General features: G+C 43.5%; 1 protein-coding gene across 1 annotated transcript in view; it reads right to left on the reverse strand.

The window, feature by feature from the left end:
• Positions 1-202: 202 nt before the first annotated feature.
• The window catches only part of LOC103385444 (uncharacterized), a 22660-nt gene continuing 4803 nt past the window's right edge, over positions 203-18059 (reverse strand). The window contains exons 5-14 of the mRNA XM_017035714.2: positions 17515-17733; positions 10152-10662; positions 9525-9684; positions 9320-9436; positions 8920-9223; positions 8197-8773; positions 7952-8099; positions 7765-7854; positions 7490-7685; positions 203-7307 (exon numbers count right to left, since the gene is read on the reverse strand). Of these exons, the coding sequence (XP_016891203.1) occupies positions 613-7307; positions 7490-7685; positions 7765-7854; positions 7952-8099; positions 8197-8773; positions 8920-9223; positions 9320-9436; positions 9525-9684; positions 10152-10662; positions 17515-17733 (9017 nt within the window). The 3' untranslated portion in view covers positions 203-612. The remainder of the gene's footprint in view (positions 7308-7489; positions 7686-7764; positions 7855-7951; positions 8100-8196; positions 8774-8919; positions 9224-9319; positions 9437-9524; positions 9685-10151; positions 10663-17514; positions 17734-18059) is intronic.

The raw sequence follows: 18059 nt of genomic DNA on the forward strand, positions 1-18059 counted from the left end.
CTCTCGTCTAAAATAATACATTTTTTAAAAAAGTAAAGAAGAAAATAGTGTTTCAGTCTGTTAAGACTTCTTTTTAAAGATTTCAAACATTTATAAACAGGGATTCAGAAGCCAAGTGAGGGCAGCGCTCATTCAAATACCTAACAAACAAACATAACACTCAGAAAATGTAAATATAAAAAACAGAATAAATGAGACGTCATCTATTGAAAAAAAAGTTGAGTCATTTTATTGACTTGAAAATGAATCCTCTATCAACAAAACAACATAAACATCATACCGAGGTTACGGTACCGTTGCTATGGTACAATAAAATAAAATAAAATAAAAATTCTAAATAAGTTGAATTTACAGGTGACTTAGTTGAAGAGGCACTAACTCCAAATCAAACGTGTGCTGACTAACCAATAAACCAGATGAACTTTGACCAATAACATCATCAAGATTCTATCAGCTCATTTTGTCTTATCATTTGTCAATGTATTTAAGCTAGACATTAACCACATTGTGATTAATACTGTAGTTTCTCCTGTTTCCTTTGGTGACGGTGTGACATTTGTTACCTTTAATTTAGCTAAACATTTGTTTAATATCGACTACTGGAGGTTCCAGTCACGTCTGCTCATCACCATTACCGTGATCAGTTTTATTTTTTTCCGAATCTGAAATTGCTTGGAATGACGTCTGTCTTTTACCAGCAGGACTCGTCTCCTGTTCTTTTCTTTCCTCTAGACTAAATGGTCTTTTCTGATTGGATGGTCTGTCCCTGCTCCATGTTCTATTTCCAGGTAAACACGTTTGTTGTTGTTTGGGACCAGGTTTGCCTATTGTACAGTTTTGTAAAGGCGTGACACCAGTTGGAGTCGGGAGTAAGGCAGTTCTTTGTCTCTGCGGATTTGATGGTTGGTTTTGTGTGTCTGACATTGTTTCTGGACCATATCTACCAGATCCAGTGTTTTTGTCCAACCTACCAGGCCCGTGTGTCATTTTCTGTCTGAACTCATCAAATCTTTGTCTGCCATCTCCCGGGTCTCTTGTATGTGGACCCTCACTGTCACATGCTCTCCTGTCTTGACATGGACCTACCCTGTGAGCCCCACGTCCTTTAAATTGACTCAACTGCCGACAATCGCTACCCATTTCTTCACCCTCTGTCTGATCGGGTCCCCAAAATCTACGGTTATGAGGTTCATGGGCTTGGTCTTCATAATGTGGACGCCTTGTCCCCCTAAAAAATGCACCTCTACCCCTTGGTCTTTCCTTGAAACCTCCTCTGTTTGACTCTCTCCATTCATTACTAGGTTCTTCCCTCGGCCCGTGCTCTGGATGAACATCTGAACCGTGTTGTAGAGGTCTTGGACCAGTTCTATTTTTGTCCTGTGTTAGCCCAGCAAATGGTGTTTTTTGGCCTTGCTCACTTAAACCTGCTACTTCAACAGTGTTGTCATATTTGTTCCAACGATATCTAGAATGTTTCATTATTAATCTTTCATTATTAAGTTCTGAGCTGGGTTTATTTAGGTCTGAACGCTTTTCAACTATCTCTGTGTTTTCCCATCCGTCCTCCTGCGACAGCTGGGTTGTATTCGATCCCCGTCTTTGGCTATTCCTCTTCATGGGCCTTCTACCCCTGAACAACATTTTTCTACCAGGTCCTACGTTGAAGTTTTCTTCAACAGCTTCTTGCCCTCTAAAACCAACCATACCCCAGTCATTTCTTCTATCATGTCTTTGACCTTCAGTTGGTGGACCAGAGTCTCTGAAATCAGGTCCAACTGCTATATCAGGTCTATGGCTTCTTACGTCCCTTATTTCTGTTTCAGGTCCCATAAAGCCTTGGTCGGCTGATTCACTTATACCATGCTGTAGGCTTCTAATGTTTGGACCTATTACATCTGAAATTGAAGGGTCATTTTCATAACCCGGCATAGGAGCTTTTTGAGGCCCCACTCTTCTTGTATGAGGAGCACTCCTTTCAAACATTGAGCCGTCGAAATCCAGAGGTTGCTTTTCTGGCCATGGGTCACTTGACTGTGGGCCCTCTGAAAACGATGGGCTATTTTCTGCATCCAGCATGTGTCCAGACCCTCGACCTCTGAAATGGGGTCTCGCCCTCCCACGAATGTGAGGGCCAGAGCGTCCTAATCCACAAGTATAACCTAGTCTTCTCCTCATGTTTCCTTCACCAGTAGTGAGAGGACTCCTCCTTTCTAACCTAGGTGCTCCTAACTCTAAACCTCCTGGTATTACATTTTCAGGGTTGTGTCCATGAAAACCTGGACCTTTGAGATCTTGTTTGTCAGGATCTTGGCTGTCTATACAAGGACTTCTTCTTGACTCTGTGAAATTGTGACCTCTCATTCCTCTTCTACTTGGACCATGGCAGACAGCTGCTCCTCTTAAATACTGATTTCCTGGTCCTCTTCTTTGTGGCCCAGGACCCTCCATGAACCGGTCCCTGCTTTCAGACCACGGCACCCTGACATCGTTACTGTTAGTCTCTGGATCATCCATAGCATGACCACATTTTTCAGGTCTTTGGCCTCTGTAATCTGAACCACTTGGTCCTTCCCTATTAGGGCCTCTCACTTCATGTCCTCCTTCAATAAATTCCTGACTTGTAGGTATCTGTCCACCAAAGCGTGGGCCTTGCATTACAGGAGCTCTCCCCTCAGATACTGGGCCTTGCCTCTCATATTCAAAACCTCTGAAATTTGTACCAGGTGGTTCTCTCCTGGTATTATCAGGATCTTCATGAGCATGATCAAACCATTCTGCTCCTGGACCTCTGTGATTTGGACCAGGTGGTCCTCTCCTGTTAATATTAGGACCATTATTTGCAGGATCGTTCCTTTCGTGACCAGGTCCTCTGTACTCTGCAATTTCAGGACCCTCCAGCAAATGACCTCTTTTGTTAGGTCCTACATCTCTGTAACCTGGTCCAGTGGGTCCTCTTCTTTCAGCATCAGGACTATCAACAGCAACTCTCCATTCTGCTCCCCGCCTTCTGAAATCATCTGAAAGTCTTCTGTGCATAGGTGGACCCCCCCTCTCAGGCCCGAAGGATCTAAAATCTGGACCAGGTGGTCCTCTTCTATAAGTGACAGGATTATCATTAACTGGACCTACCCACTTATGTCCTGAACCTCTCAAATCTTGGTGGTTTTGGTCTATTATGTCAGCCCCTGGGCCATCGATTGTTGGATCTCTTCTCTCATATCCAGACCTATTGAAAACTGGACCTCTTAGTCTTCTTCTGTTAGTACAAGGATCCTCATCAGAAGGACCTCTCCATTCTGAATCTGGACCTTCACTGTCTGTCATTTCAGTCTCAGAATTTTCCATTGGTGGCATTTGTGTCTCAGGCCCTGGTTCTGGGAAATCTAAACCTATGGGCCTTCGATAGTTAGCACCAGGACCTCTCATTTTAGGTTCTAGACCTCTGAAATCTGGACCATCTGGATCTCTCCTGCTAGACCCGGGAGCCACCATAGAAGGACATCCCCAAGGAGGTCCTGGTTTTCTGAAATGTCCCCCCCTGAATTTAGGCTCTCTCCCTTCAGGTCCTGGTCCTCTAAAATCCAGACCTTCAGAATCTCTTCTATCAATCCTCGGTTTTTTCATAGGTGGACAATGGCTCTCAGCTCTGTCTGGGTTACATGGTTCCATTTCCTCACTGTCAGGACCCACATTTGGCGGACCTTTCTCTCCTAACTCTCGAGCCCCAAGCTGCCTCTTGTAAGCCCCATGACCCTCCAAGGAAGAACCTGCTGGTTCTCTGAAACCCTCTTCAGATTGTCTCCTAAAAGTCCCAGGATTGCCTGAATAATGACGTTGCCTATCAGGTCCGGGTTTTCTAAAATCTTGACCTTGTGAACTTCTCTTGTCAGGACCAAAACCATCCAAAGGGCAATATTCACTATCAACCCGTGGTCCTCTGAAATCTGGACCTCCTGGTTGTCTTCTGGCATGACCTGGACCATCTAGGAAGGGACTTCTCCTTTCGGGTGTTGGGCCCCTAAAACATGGCCCTTCTGGACCTCTTCTGTTAAATCCTGAACCTTTTTCAGGTGGAACTGCACTTTCAAAATGTGGGCTCTTAATATCTAGTTCGTTGAACTGTGAACCTCCCCCCATAACACCCGCTCCATAGTGACCCATGTTTGGGCCTTCCCTTTCAGTTTCTGCTCCCTTTAAATTTGGGCGTCCTGATTCTTTAGTGACATGCATAGTTTCTTTTATGTTAGGTTCTCTCCTTTCAAAAGACATGAAATCAAAGGCCCCCGATCCTCTGTCAGTCTCTTGGGTATGACTTCTTAAACCTTTCTTAGCAGTCCCTCTCCAGTTGTCTTCTAAGACTGTTTCGGGGCCACTCCAAACTTGATCCCTCGTATGCAACTCATTCGTATTACTCTCTGTATGCAAACCCACCATTTTTTGATCATATGGACTCGGAGTTCCATAATGTTGGGTCACTGAGTTAGCATTTTGTTCATTTGGTTGAAATCCTTCCTTCTGAACCTTTCCTGACCCCCTGAAACGTTGACCCTTAGCTCTACTTCTTGGACTCTGGTCTGTTTCTACAACCAGTACGGTGGAACTTGTGCTATCAGTCTGTGGACTCCCACTTCTATCTATTAGGGTTTTATCTTCTCCTTTAACGTCCAAAGCCCGTACTCTCATCTCTGGCCTCCTTGGATGATCAACGGCTAATAAAGGGTCCATTGACTGCAGACTATTTGTGTCAAGTCCACATCTGTCTGTTGAAGTTCCCTCCAGATCTGAATTAGTACAAGATGATGTAAGCCTTTTACTGGGCAATACAGTCCCATCCTGTGTTCTAGAACCTTCTTTTTCTTGCACCATGTTATCTACTTGGGAACTCAGAATGTTCAGTCCATCACCCTTCAGTCTGGGGCTTGTGTCTGGTATACCAGGACTTGTTTCTTTAGGCTGCATCTGCTGGCCAAAATCACTAAGTTCTTTCACATCTGTTGCTGTGTTCTGCTTAAAGAACTCAGAGCACTCTCTCTTCAACTGTTCGTTAACGCTATTCAGATCTTTTTCATCATTATTGCATAATGGTGGTTGATTTTGACCAGAAATGGGAACAAAACTGTTTTCAACCTTGACATTTTGCAGAAACGGACTGGGATGCGTCTCACAATCATCAAATTCCTCAGTTTTACAGTCTACTTCTTCTGTGCCCGAAACTTTCAAGAATTGTGGTTCTGGGTCAGGGCTTTCAGGAGAATCTCGAAGTGGTGGGTCAATTTCTCTAAGAGGAATTGCACTGTCAAGTTTATCAATTAACATAATTTCCTGCCGTGTGGGGTTGTCTACCTGTGCCGAAAAACAACTGTCTGAATTCTTTAAAGAATCAAAATTCTGTTCAGAAACCTCAATTTTTACACTTTGAACTTCAGTTAAATTTGTAGAAATGTCTTTCTCCAAACTCTCAGAACTACTTTGTAGATGCCCATCAGGTTCAGGCTTAATAGCAGCTGAGGTGGATACAGATACATTAGTCAATACCATTTGTCCAACACTGTCTGGGACATTACCTGGGACAGGTTCATGTTCTGATCTTTCAGGAACTTCAGGAGAAACTTCTTGGTGCCGTTTGGGAGAATAAGACCTTGAATATCTTTTTGTAGGCGATGATGAAGATCTTTTGTGGCCATGAAGATGTCTGTGTGTACTTTGTGCCTTATGGTGACGGCCCTGGCGCTCGGATCGGTTTCGTGAGCTGTGTCTTGACCTTTCCTTATCATTTCTTTTATGTCTATCTCTTTCTCTATGTCTGTGGGGATGTGAAGGAGATCGGCGTCGTGACTTCTTCGATGGACTCCTGTGACTGTCCCTTTCACGATGACTGTGCCTCTTTGGCGATGATTTTCGTTTTCTGCTGCGGTTTGAATTTGGTGTGGCACTCTTGTGGCTAGAGTTTTGTCCGGTCGAATCGTGCGACTTTGAGCTGAGTCCTTGAAACACATCTTCTTGAATCAGGTTGAAAAGAGATTCATCCTCAGGGTCGTATGCTACGTCAGAATCTTCGATTTCTCCAGCTGAAGACTCCTTTCCATGGGCCTCGACATTTTCCTGAGTTTCAAGTGGTTTCTCGGTGGTATCTGTGACATCAGCAGTAGTATCCTCGACCTCGACAGTTTGTTTATTATCAGTTGTCTTTTCCTCAGTCTCTGTAAGATTACTAGAGTTTTCTGGGGATTCTGGAGTCCTGCTTTCAGTTTGCACCATTCCACTCGGTGATGGACTGACATACAAGGAGTTTGATGAAAGTTGAGCCATGAATATACCCACAGCTTCTCTCTGCTGCCGCAGTGCCTCTTCCTGTTCCTTCAACTGTCGTTTTTGCTCTTCAATTTGCTTATTGAGCTCGTCCAGCATGCGCTGTTGCTCAGACAGCGTCGCGGCTGAGACGACAACAGTACCTGAAGGTAGGTTTGGGAGGACTGCAGCTGCAGGGGCTGAGGTAGTGGGAACTGAATTAACAGAAGTGGTTGGTGTTGCAGCCTGGGTGGGAACTGGTGGTGTGCCTGGCGTAGAACCTGTTGGTGCAATGGTAGTCTTTGTTTCATGGGTATTACTTTGAATATCTTGGAAGATAGTTTCATCTTCTGGATCATAGGCTACATCGTCCTCCACACAGTCAGACAAAGACGGAATGACCGCCTTTGTGTTCTGTGTGACGTCTGTTTTGTATCCCATGGTGGGATTGTACTCCTCCTCTGGGTCGTAAGGACGCTCAAAATCATTTCTGTCTTTTTCAATGTTTTTCCCTTTAGATTTGTGCCCAAACTGTTGTACAATGGGGTCCACTTGAGAAAGCACGGGGGTGTTTTTGGCACTCGCTGTTGATGTTGAGCTTTCTTCACAAGTGACAGCAGAGTCAGTTGGCTTATTGTGAAATAAGGAGAGACTCCGTTGTGGAGTTTTATTACTAGATGCTGATGTTAGATTCTTGTCAGAATTGGTAGAAGAAGAGGCAACAACTGCAGCTCTGGAACAACCTTGAGGTGGCGCCACAGCAGATGATTCTGTTCCTGAGACTGAAGAGAATGAATGCGACGGTAGTGAACCAGAAGGGTTGGAACTAGAAGGAGTCCCTGAGTCACAGGGTTGGAATATCTCCAGTTTGTCTGAACCATATAGGACTGGAGGCTTTGGTATCCACATTGGGTCTTTTGGTCTCTTTTCTTTAAAATCCTGAGGCGCCGTTACTGATCGTTTCACCTTCTGGACAACTGCCAGACCCAGGAGAAGATTAGGTCGATTCTTTTCAAGTCCTGCAAAAAAAACAAACCACGTTTATCCCAAATAATTAAAATAAAAATAGTTTGTGATATCTTAAGGGATTTAGGTCTCGTACAGATGTCTAGTTCCTTTCCTCACTACCAAAGTGTTTCCTCGGTGTACAATCTCACTTGTTTTAATAATTGTAAAACACACAACTGGTATACCCACGTACCCGGCCCTTCAAAAGGCTGCAGTAGAGGTGGAATTGATTCCGTTGAACTCAGTGGTACGAGGTACACATCCTTGATGGAGTGGCTGGTGTGGGAAACTACACCGAAACGACCTCTGCTGCTGAAATAAGAGAACAGGGAAACATAGGCCACTTCTTCCTCCTCTGTTGCAGGGTGAAACCGGATGACACATAATTCCTATAAAAAAGAAAAACAAAATATGGTCAACATTACAACATAGTTCCAGAGTAGGTTATGAGAATAATACGCTGCTTGCCTTCGTGACAGATGTCTTTAGTTTTGCAACATACTCCCACACCGTGTGTGGCAGGATCCGCCCGCCAACCTGTAGCGTTTCAGGAAGGTCCTACATGAAGACAAAACACTGTGAAGTCCAGGGACCAGGACAGAGTCATTTCTTAACACATGGGGCAGAATTTGGATGCTGTAGTGCTGTATTGTACCCTTTTTATAAGTTCAGCAGATCCAGAAACCAGATATCCTTTTGTGACAAACCTAGCTACGTTAAGCATGTTAACAAAGCCTTTCCACAGTGTCTCCTGTTTGGACAGGAACTGTGCCGTGTCTGCTTCACCCTCAGAAGTCACGCTCCTGCAACACAAACCAAAAACAGTCACATCTCCACGTAACGTAAGTAGACAGGCCACAACACTGCAGTCTACGTTTCCTACAACAATCGTTCAAATACCTTGACGCCGCCCTGTACAGTCTTGGGTCTGATGAGGACGACGGCTTCATTAAGATGGATTTGGGTAAGGGTTTTGGGGGTAGTGGTGAGGGTTTTGATGCAAACACTGAGGAGGCGCTGTTGTCTTTGTGAGATGTATAAGAACCAGACTGGTTATGGGCTGTACCACTTGGGGCAGTAGAGCTGTTATCCAGAGTGAAGAACCTCGCTGCAGTGCGGGGGTCGCGCCTTGTGATGGTCACGGTGGAGACAGCTGGAATCACCACGGGTGTATACGGTCTGGACTGTGTCGTAGCCTTGGGAATGTCGGAAGTTGGGGAAGCGGGAGACTCCAAGACTGGAGAAGCAGGAGACTCTAAAATGGGGGAGGCTGGAGAATCTCTTAAGGGAGAGGAAGGGGATTCTACTATAGTCAATGCCGTTGGAGAATCACTGTCGGGTGAGTCGGGTGGGGCCAACAAAGGGGAGTCATCTCCCCTCCTATCATATTTTCTCCAAGAAGTTTCACGTTTTTCCGTTTCAGAAAACCTGGGTTTTTTGGTCACAGGTTCCACTGGTTCCTCGGCAAGAACTTGGCCTTTAGAACGAGAATACATTATTTAAAGAAAAATAACTTGGCCTTTAGAACGAGAATACATTCTTATTAAAATAAAATCTGAATTCTCTTTAAGAAAATATTTTTTGTCAAGTAATGAACAAAGTTATGACATTTTTTTTTTTTACCTGTGCATATTCTGCATTTCAGATCAAAGAGGTGAGTTTTGTGCTCTGACGTTGTGTCCTTGAGCATGCAGGTGAGAATGTCCGGCGCAGAAGACCCAAAGTTGGGCTGGTTGGTTCTGGTCTTCACAGCAGCAGCTGAAAAACTTTTCTTGGTTTCCAGTGAAGCCTGAGGTGGACACGCCGAACTCTCAGGTCTTTTACTGGGCCGTGGTCGCTCTGGTCTGGGATTCAAACTGGGCAGGTCCACCTTCACTGCCTCAGGCTTCTGCAGTGAACCTGTCGACTTAGTGAACGGATCCTTGACCTGAACACAAGCAGCAGCAGCAGAAGATAACCCACGGTGACATCAGTTCTGTTTCACACGTCTGAGACAAATGTATTTGTCGTTTATATTTATTACCTCGGGTGTTTCTTTGGGACTGGGTTCTGGTGCTGTGGTCGCCTGCATGTCCTTCTGGCTCATCCTGACCAGTCTGAAGGGACCGATCTCCCCATGTACAACCCGATACAGCAAGCCCTAGAGGAGATCACGTAACATGACAGTTTGTTTAAGGGAAGAGACATAAGTTAAACCATCCATCAATCTGACCAGGCTTCAAACCGACCTTATTTTTGGGGTCTTTCAGGTTGAACATTATAGTCCTGTACTTGTTCATGTATTTACTGTCCGTGGTGCGAAACACGTCAAACATCTCCATCTCAATGTTGGCCACAAGCTTCGCTGCGTCACTCTCGGACATTTCCAGATCTTCACTTTCAGAAACCCTAACAAAAGAAAAGGTCAATGGGTCAACACAATTGTTGGACATCATCAGGTCTGCTGTTCCACCTTGATCATCAGGTCAGTTGTTCCACCTTAGAATGAAATGTGGACTGTGGAAACACTCAGGTGATAAAGAGGTTATAAAAATGACTGGTTATAAATAATGTATGAATAACATACGTATACACTCAACCCCTGGGCTGTGTACTGGTTTAGGGTGGCACAAAAACAATGTATTTTATTTTATAAATGAAATGATGTGAAAAATTGTTTATTTTGAAAAGTTCAGATGAAGTTCTGATCCTGGATAATAAACACTGAGGAGATAATGTTAGCTTCACAGCGCGTCCTTGTTTTAGCTGTTAATTAATGCTAATGCTAGAACATTTGAAACAGCTCAGTTTGATCGACGAGTCATGACTGAGTCGTAGATCACTGAATTCACAGCAGCTGGTGGACCGGTCCTCACCTTTTGGAGAGGATGGAGACGAGCGACCGCTGGATGCTCTGTCTGATCTGGTTGTTGGGCTGCGAGGGTCTGGACGAGGGGGCACTGGGGGCAGGAGGCACCAGCAGGTTACGGGTTTCAGTCAGCAGTGCTGGGCCTGAGGATGACGCAGCCGGGGGCTGCAGCCCCGTCTGCTTCTTAGGAATGACGTACGAGGTTTTAGTGACCACCAGGGCTCCTGTATCGTGGAGCCTGGCCACTGAGGCGGAGGCTGACGGAGAAGGTGAGGAGGTCCCAGGTTGTTCTGGAGCGGTGGACACCGCGGCGGGTTGTGACTCAGTCGGTTGTTGTTTCCCGGACAAAGCTGCGTTTACAGCCGCATCTTGTTTTTCTCGGGGGTCTCTGGGGGGCGTGGCCACCTCAGCGACAGAATGAAGATCTGGAGCTGCATTTGTAGAGTTGTCTCCCAAAGACTGGGTCGGTGGTGCGGTCACAGTGGCGCCCTCTGGCTGTTTAGTGTCACTTTTAGCTGCTGGAAGAAGAACAGTGTGAAATTAATTCAATATTAAATTAATATTTCATTAAATATTTCTTTCATGTTAGACTGTGAAGAGAACCTTAATGACCTGTCAACATCTGAATAAATATCTCACTGTATTTTTGTTTATGTGTATAAATTGACAAAAGTTAACACTGACAAAAGTTAACAGAAACTGTGATTTTGAAGTCCAAATTCTCAGCACTTTTTTCCTGAACCTTCTTTAAGGGAAAGATGGGACGAGCTTTTAGTTCTTCATTCTGTTTTCTGAGAACTCAGAGAGGGAGCAATAAGGATACATTTCTATATGAAAACAAATTATACCGGGAAAGGGGGGGTAGGTGGTAGTGATACTAGAACATCAAACAAATCTGGTACTTTTTAACATCTTTTCGTCTTCATTCCGTTAACTTGTTCTGCACAGTTTAAGTGACCGTTTGTTTACAGGAAAGTAGGTTTGAAACTCTGTATATTTTCTCAATTAAAATGCACCACAGCTATAAAAGCTCTGCTCACTTTCTGTTCAGTTCGTGTTAATGATGCAGAGGTTATGTATTTTGTATTTTAAATTTGTTTTTGTTCATATTTCGTCTTGTGTTGTTAAATACAAACACTCTGTTTCCTGTTGGACGTTCAACCAGAAACATCCCATCCCAATGTTATATTCACGTTTGTCGGTGCGTCTTCGTACATTATAATTGTGGAAAGCTAGTTTAGCTATCTGGGGTTTTGTCTTGTGACCTTGGCCTTGTCAAAACCAGGGTGAGGTCATTGTGTGAACAGACAGATTATACAGATCCACAGTGTTGACGCGGTGTGCCTTTTTTTCGAGCCTCATCTGTTCACACAGTGAACAGCATCCATCCATGACCTCATCATCCACGGTAAAAGAATCCTCTATACTGCAGGTGACCCTTTCACACAAATTCATTCTTTTTTTTTAAACCTTCAATAACATCAAGTGGTTATCAGCTGTGGTTCATCAGGTTTATTAACTCATTAAATCTCCAAGCTCTTCAGAGAACCTACTATAGTCTCAGGTATTCAAACATGGAAGTATTTTGTATTTTTGAGCTGATGTAATTTTTTTTATTACAGTCCTGTATTGACTCAAATTCTTTTTATGGAATGGGTCTCACAAGAAACATCAGTTTCCCCAGGTCTGTGTCAGTTGTCAGGTGTCTTTTGTCCGACAACTGCCTTCTGTAACGTTGTGGCTAAAGGTGTATTAAAAAAAAGTCAACAAAAATTCACACTCTGGTTTTTGTCTCGATAAAATGGAACATGTTTATGATTCAGTTGGTCCAGTGATCATTGTTGTGTGACTTTCACTTTTTAAAGCGGAGAGATCTGGACTGCAGGCAGGTCAACAAATCAGACTCCCGTCTACATCCACGTCAGGTCTCATTCTTCATTTGTAAAGAAACGAAAGATGTCATGTTGGTCTCATTCTTCATTTGTAAAGAAACGTTGTTGCTGAAAAACCGCGCAGTTCCAGGAAAGATGTCATGTCGACACTAGCTTGCGTCTAAGCTAGTGCCACATCAGTGTTAATTGTGAGAGAACGTCACCAAAGCATCACAGAAAGATAGCATCCTGCTGAGCCGCGCAAGACTTGAAGTCGTCGTTGAAGTTTAAAAATAATTTCACAGCCACCACGGACCTTTTTCAACTGCGAGATTTGGAGGTGATAAAGCAGAGAATCAGACGGTGAATCAGATGAACAAGCATCTGCACATAAACATTTATCGGGAGATAAACCCGAAAAAGGATCACAAGTATGGGTGGAGTGGACGGAGGAGCTGAAACCTCAGAAGTAAAGGTGGACAGAATCGTTTTCAGACAGGAATTTGTTTCATTAAAATATAATTCTGTTTGGAATTTGAGTTAGAAAAATCCCCGGGACGTTTCATTCTTTCAGTATCCAGGTACATTTTGTACTAGACAAAATAATTTGGTACAGTAATAAATGAGAACCATCATGTATTGTATTTGTGAACATTTCAGATTGGACCAACTGCGTGTTCAATTTGTGATGCTGACCCCGCGTGTGCTGTACCCCCAACCCTGAGGTTGGGGGTACATGTCTAGGTAACATCCACGACTTCCCAGCAGAGGCTTGCGTTCACTCAGCTACTGCCAGCTTAGCTTCTGCGACCCAAAAGCACTAGGCTGTGCATGGGAAGTGAAAGAAAACGTGATCCATCAGACCAGGCAACCCTGCTTACATTGTTCATCCAACCCTGATGCCCACATGCCCCTCTGTCAGTGCTGGACTGGGGGTCTGTGCCTTTGCAGCCCATTCTATCAGAACCAGATCCATGAACCTATCAAGAGTCACTGTTTGTTCTTCCTTGACAACTGTTGTTGGTGTACGTGTGTGTCCATTGGTGTGTGTGTACATGGATAGAATAGCTATAAATTACTGCATAATTGGATTTCTTTTTTTTTTCCTTCTTTAGTCACATGTAATTTGCATCAACCAAGGTCAGAGGTCATGGAACGCTACGTCAACATTAATCACCACTGCAGCCAATGGAAAAATAAATCACATTAACTGTTAATTGTTACTCCCTCATCACTATTGGTTTCCATGGTTTCCACTGAATTAAATAAAAAAATGGAGAAAAGGTCAGAAAACAGAGAGGCTGTTTCATGAGGCGAAATATTTCATCATCATCTGTTTGAACTGATACAGTCACAATGTTTCATTGAAAAAGCGTTTCCCCGTCTAACCAGTAGAGGGTGCTCATGTATCACATTTAAATGCCTCCACTCAGCATGTGTCGAGATCGACAGTATGATTCCATTAACTCAACTGGAATTCCACATCCTTCATCATTCTATAGGTGAAATAATGATAACATCTAATGTCAGAGGCCCCAAAGCAGCACAGACAGAATAGGAGTGAAATACACTGTCAGCTGTGGGACTGCGGGACAGTCAATATCTACGACAGTTAGCAGACTATGTCCCTGCCGTTGACTCTGCAAACATGTGAGGCATCAGTGTAATTATGTCATGTACCACAGAGGGAAGGAAGAAGAATTCTACCAATAATGGTATAAAAACAAAACAAAAAAAGGCCATTTGTCATATTTTCAGTAAATCTAAGTTTGTGCTCAGTTCTACACTGGATTATCTTCCTGACGTGATTCTCTCTGTCAGACGAATAAATCAAACAACTGGTGACTGTGTACCTTAGTGGATACAATGTATAAATATGTATTTATACAGATATTTCCTGATAATCACAACATGTCAAGTCATGCCAATACTTTTAATACTGTAATTTAAAGCTTCCAACTTTTGAAGGATATAGAACTGGACAGAAACTTTATGTTATCTTAACTTTATATCATGTCCAATGAAAACCTATCTGTTCTTTTCATTTGAAGAAGAGGAAGAAACATCTGAAGATTACTACTCCTCAGCCTTGAAGCTTAACATGACCATGTGGCTGTAGACGATCTAAATAAAACTATGAAATTAGGATCACCTGAAACGATAGTATTCAGAGTACAAAGATTATTTGTATGAAGTTGTGCACCAAGGCGTTCATCACAAGACCTGCGTTCATCACAAACCCGACCCTGAGGTCAGCTGGTCAGTGGATGTCCGTTTGGTTGAAGAGTGTGTTACTTTAACAGTCTGTGTTTTATACATGTGCCGGGAGTCAAGAGCTCCTGGAGGTCTGTCTGAAGTCAGTGTGGTGTTGGTGCGGCTGTGGTTCTGGACAGGTTTCAGAGAGAGAATGGACTTTAACTTTTCCAGTTTCCTGTCCTAGAACCAGTCGACTCCAACTTCACCTCCTTTGCTGTGAGGGGTTTGAAGGGTGGTGAAGCAGTTTGTTACCCAGAGGAGGGGGGTTAGGGGGTGAGACATGCCCTACAACAGAGACTTCATCCCTGAACGCTCCTAAACCCAGAGGAGTTTGGACGCGTCCACTCCAGGCTTAGATAGAAATCTGGCAGAGCAGATGTTCACCACGCGTTCTCCTGCCAGAAACCAAACACATCTGTGCGACGTTGGAGCGAGTTCCAAAGCATACAGCAAAAAAATGTTGGTGCCATCTGACGGCGTGCCAATGAGCATTACGGGACTTAGAAAAAAAATAGTTTGTTTGCTTTAAAAGTACAAAAACAAAATTGTTGAGGATATCACTATGATGAGAACAAAATACTGAGGGTCACCAACAGGTCATCTGTTCCAGGGTAATGACCTGAGTATTACCTGGGCCAAGAGTAGGAGTACTTCAATCACATGTGAAGAACTACAGGTTCATTCTCAACCACTTTGAACTATGAACGTTAAGACAGAAGAGGTGAAGGTCTGACTTGTTCAGGGGTGAACTGTAGTAGAAGTAGAGCGACTCGCAAAAAAACTTTCGCACCATGTATATATACTCAAAATCATGATTTCTGTTAGTGTGAGGGTTTGTGCTCCTGTGGTGAAGTTGATGCAGTGTTGGGGGTAGACATGATTAGAAAAGAAGTTTAACAAAAATCTCTTTCTGAGGTGAATCTATTTTCATTAATCTCATTTTTATTTTTGGTGGAAAATTCTAAACCTATTTCAGTATCTGCTCTTGTCAACGCGGTGGTGTCAGGGTGAAGGTGTGTCGTTCAAGGGCCAAAGTTTCATTCGATGTTGTTCATAGTCACAGACAGTGCGGCCGTGTTTGTTGTGTTGTGTATATGTGAGGATATATTGGCATGTGTTGATGTAAACTTCCTGGAGATCGGCTCGTTTTCACATCTTTTGATCAGTGTAAAAAACAATCCCCAACAATTCTTCATCTCAGTGCGGCTGCTGCGGTTTCTTCATCTGTGACAGGGACCACTTTCTTTTCTCAGGGGGAAAAAATACTTTAGTGACGGAGGCTGTCACACAAACGCCATCCTCTGGACGTGAGGCCGACTCCTGCTGTCGGGTCAGAGGTGCTGCAGCAGCAACAACAGGTCAACGGGTCCAGAAGTCTGGTCCCAAGTTCAGGATCTTCACTACTGGGATTATGGTCTGCATGCTCCAGAGTGTGTGTTGATGTGTGTGTGTGTGTGTGGGGGGGGTGTTCAAGACTGACATGACAGCGTGTAAAGAACTGTAGAGTTGAAATATTGGAACTTTAGGGAAGAAGATTTTAACCAAAACTCCTTTGTGAAGCACAGAAGAGAGTGAAGAAGAGCAGACGCAGTGATAGTGGAGTAAGTCAATACAAATAAATAAATAAATAAATGAATAAATATATAAATAAATAAATACTATTCAATCTAAGGAGGCCACTTTTTCATGTTACTGAAGGAACACGTGGACGTTTGTTCACTTTGGACACATTAACTCAACACAACTCTCCTACTCTCTGTTCTGTTTTTCAGCCATGCCTTGCACTGGTGGGTGGGTCTTACTGGTGGGTGGGTCTTACTGGTGGTCTTACAGCAGGTGAGAGTCCAACACACAGTGTGTTTGTCTGAAACAGTGCTATATGCAGGAGCACAGCCCTATATTTAACCCACCCTGGTAAGACTTGACACTCTCTAGATCTCTCAGGACAGAGGTGATCGTTTTAAGTTTCACCTCAACGGCATAAATACGATACGGTATATAAACTGAAGATGGACTGAAATTCAAATTGTTGGCCGAAACTGAAAATGAGTTTGTCATAAAGTGGTGTTGAAACCTAAGCAGGTTATCTACGTTTATATCTGTTCTTCATTTCTTCCTGTTTCTGTTTGGATCAATACATCATGACAATAACAGACGTTTTATCAAGACTTCCCAAGGAAGGATTGGTACCACAGTAGTGCCATCTATCTATCACCTATGATAGCGGATCGGTTTTGTAGCGTCATCATTGTCTAAAGGATTTAGGGCCACTGTGTAAAACCAATCGATCAAACTGCAACATCTAGAACTCTTCCCAGAACAATGGACGTTTTCTACGGGCTTCAGGAAACTACGGTGTTTCTGGTCGGTATGTGGTAGAAAAGGTAGAAAAGGTCCTGTAGTTTGTGTATTTGTAGTTTCTATCAGAGTTTCTGTTGGGGTTTCACAGCCGTCTCCTCTTCAGCACTTAGAGAACTGAACTGTGTCGGTGTGTTCTCGTGTCAAATGACTGTTGATTCTGATACTTTAGATTACACACACACTGGGAGTTGTGTGTATTTTTATAACTGTACACAAACAATACATACAGTAGTGGATCTTTGATGAGTGAGTGATTGGTCTGAAGGTCTATTATACTATATGTATGTACTGTATCTGCGTGTACCAAGACACAACCCTCTCAATGAAAGAGGAGCAAATATTTCAACCATGAACCACCACCGCACCAGAGGTAACGACGTGTCATATTAACCTCCATGGTGAAAAACAAATGGAGAAAGTGGAAAAAAAACGTTCAAAAAGCTACATGTGCGATTCAATTTTTGAGACGTAACCACGACCCCAGACTTTGAAACCATAGCCAGTTCAAATTCTCAGCATGGATTAAAGTTTGAAGTATTTGTGGAGAAAGAGACCAGTTTTTAGTAGTTTTTTGAAGTATGAAGATACTGTGAGTACTTTGAAGCCGGTTTAAACATGAACACCTCCCGTCAGAGGAGATCGTGAACACGCACAGATAATCTGTTGCCTTGTACCGTGCTCAGTAGCCAATGAACTCCTGATCAGTATTTTGAAAACACACACAGGTCACAGAGAACTATAAAAGTTGAGATACTTACCCAGTGCTGACCCCTGCTGCCTGTCAGTCATCTCAGTGACAGAACTGGCATCAGTGTGTGCATGCTTGTGTACAACTATACCACGGAGAGATTTGTGTTTGAACGAGTGGTGAATGGTACATACACACTGTGCAAAACTGGGGTGATGGTATGGAAGTGGTCTGAACGTCTGAGAGACTGGGGTCGCAGACTGGGACGGTGGCAGCCTCCTGTGTGTCTCCAACATCTTTCTGTTTGTCTCCGCCCTCTTCACCACTTTCCTTTGCCTTTTCTGCTAACCTTTTAGACACCCTGAGTGACCTCTGATCCTGCCATGCAAATACACAGGCATCAAAATTAGACACTTGGAGTCTTGAGTCGGCTCATACAGAGTAGGTTCACATCTAGTCCGTGAAATAATTATGGGATGTACAATATGTAGCATTTCAACCCACAAAGAAAACTATCATAATTACTACAATAATTACTACAATTATAATGATACAATAACAGATACATTTTTATTGGGAATAGAAAAAGTTCAGTTGAAGTCGGCGTCTGATTACGAGATTTTTTACACTAGGAGTGTATATCGCAATACATTGTAGCGCCGCCCCTGTATCGTGATACGTATCATTTACCAGATTCTTGCCAATACACAGCCCTACTCAACACCCAGAGATTTAATTT

The sequence above is a fragment of the Cynoglossus semilaevis genome, chromosome 10 (assembly GCF_000523025.1).
Source record: "Cynoglossus semilaevis isolate Cse_v1.0 chromosome 10, Cse_v1.0, whole genome shotgun sequence".
In the NCBI taxonomy this organism is placed as follows: Eukaryota; Metazoa; Chordata; class Actinopteri; order Pleuronectiformes; family Cynoglossidae; genus Cynoglossus; species Cynoglossus semilaevis.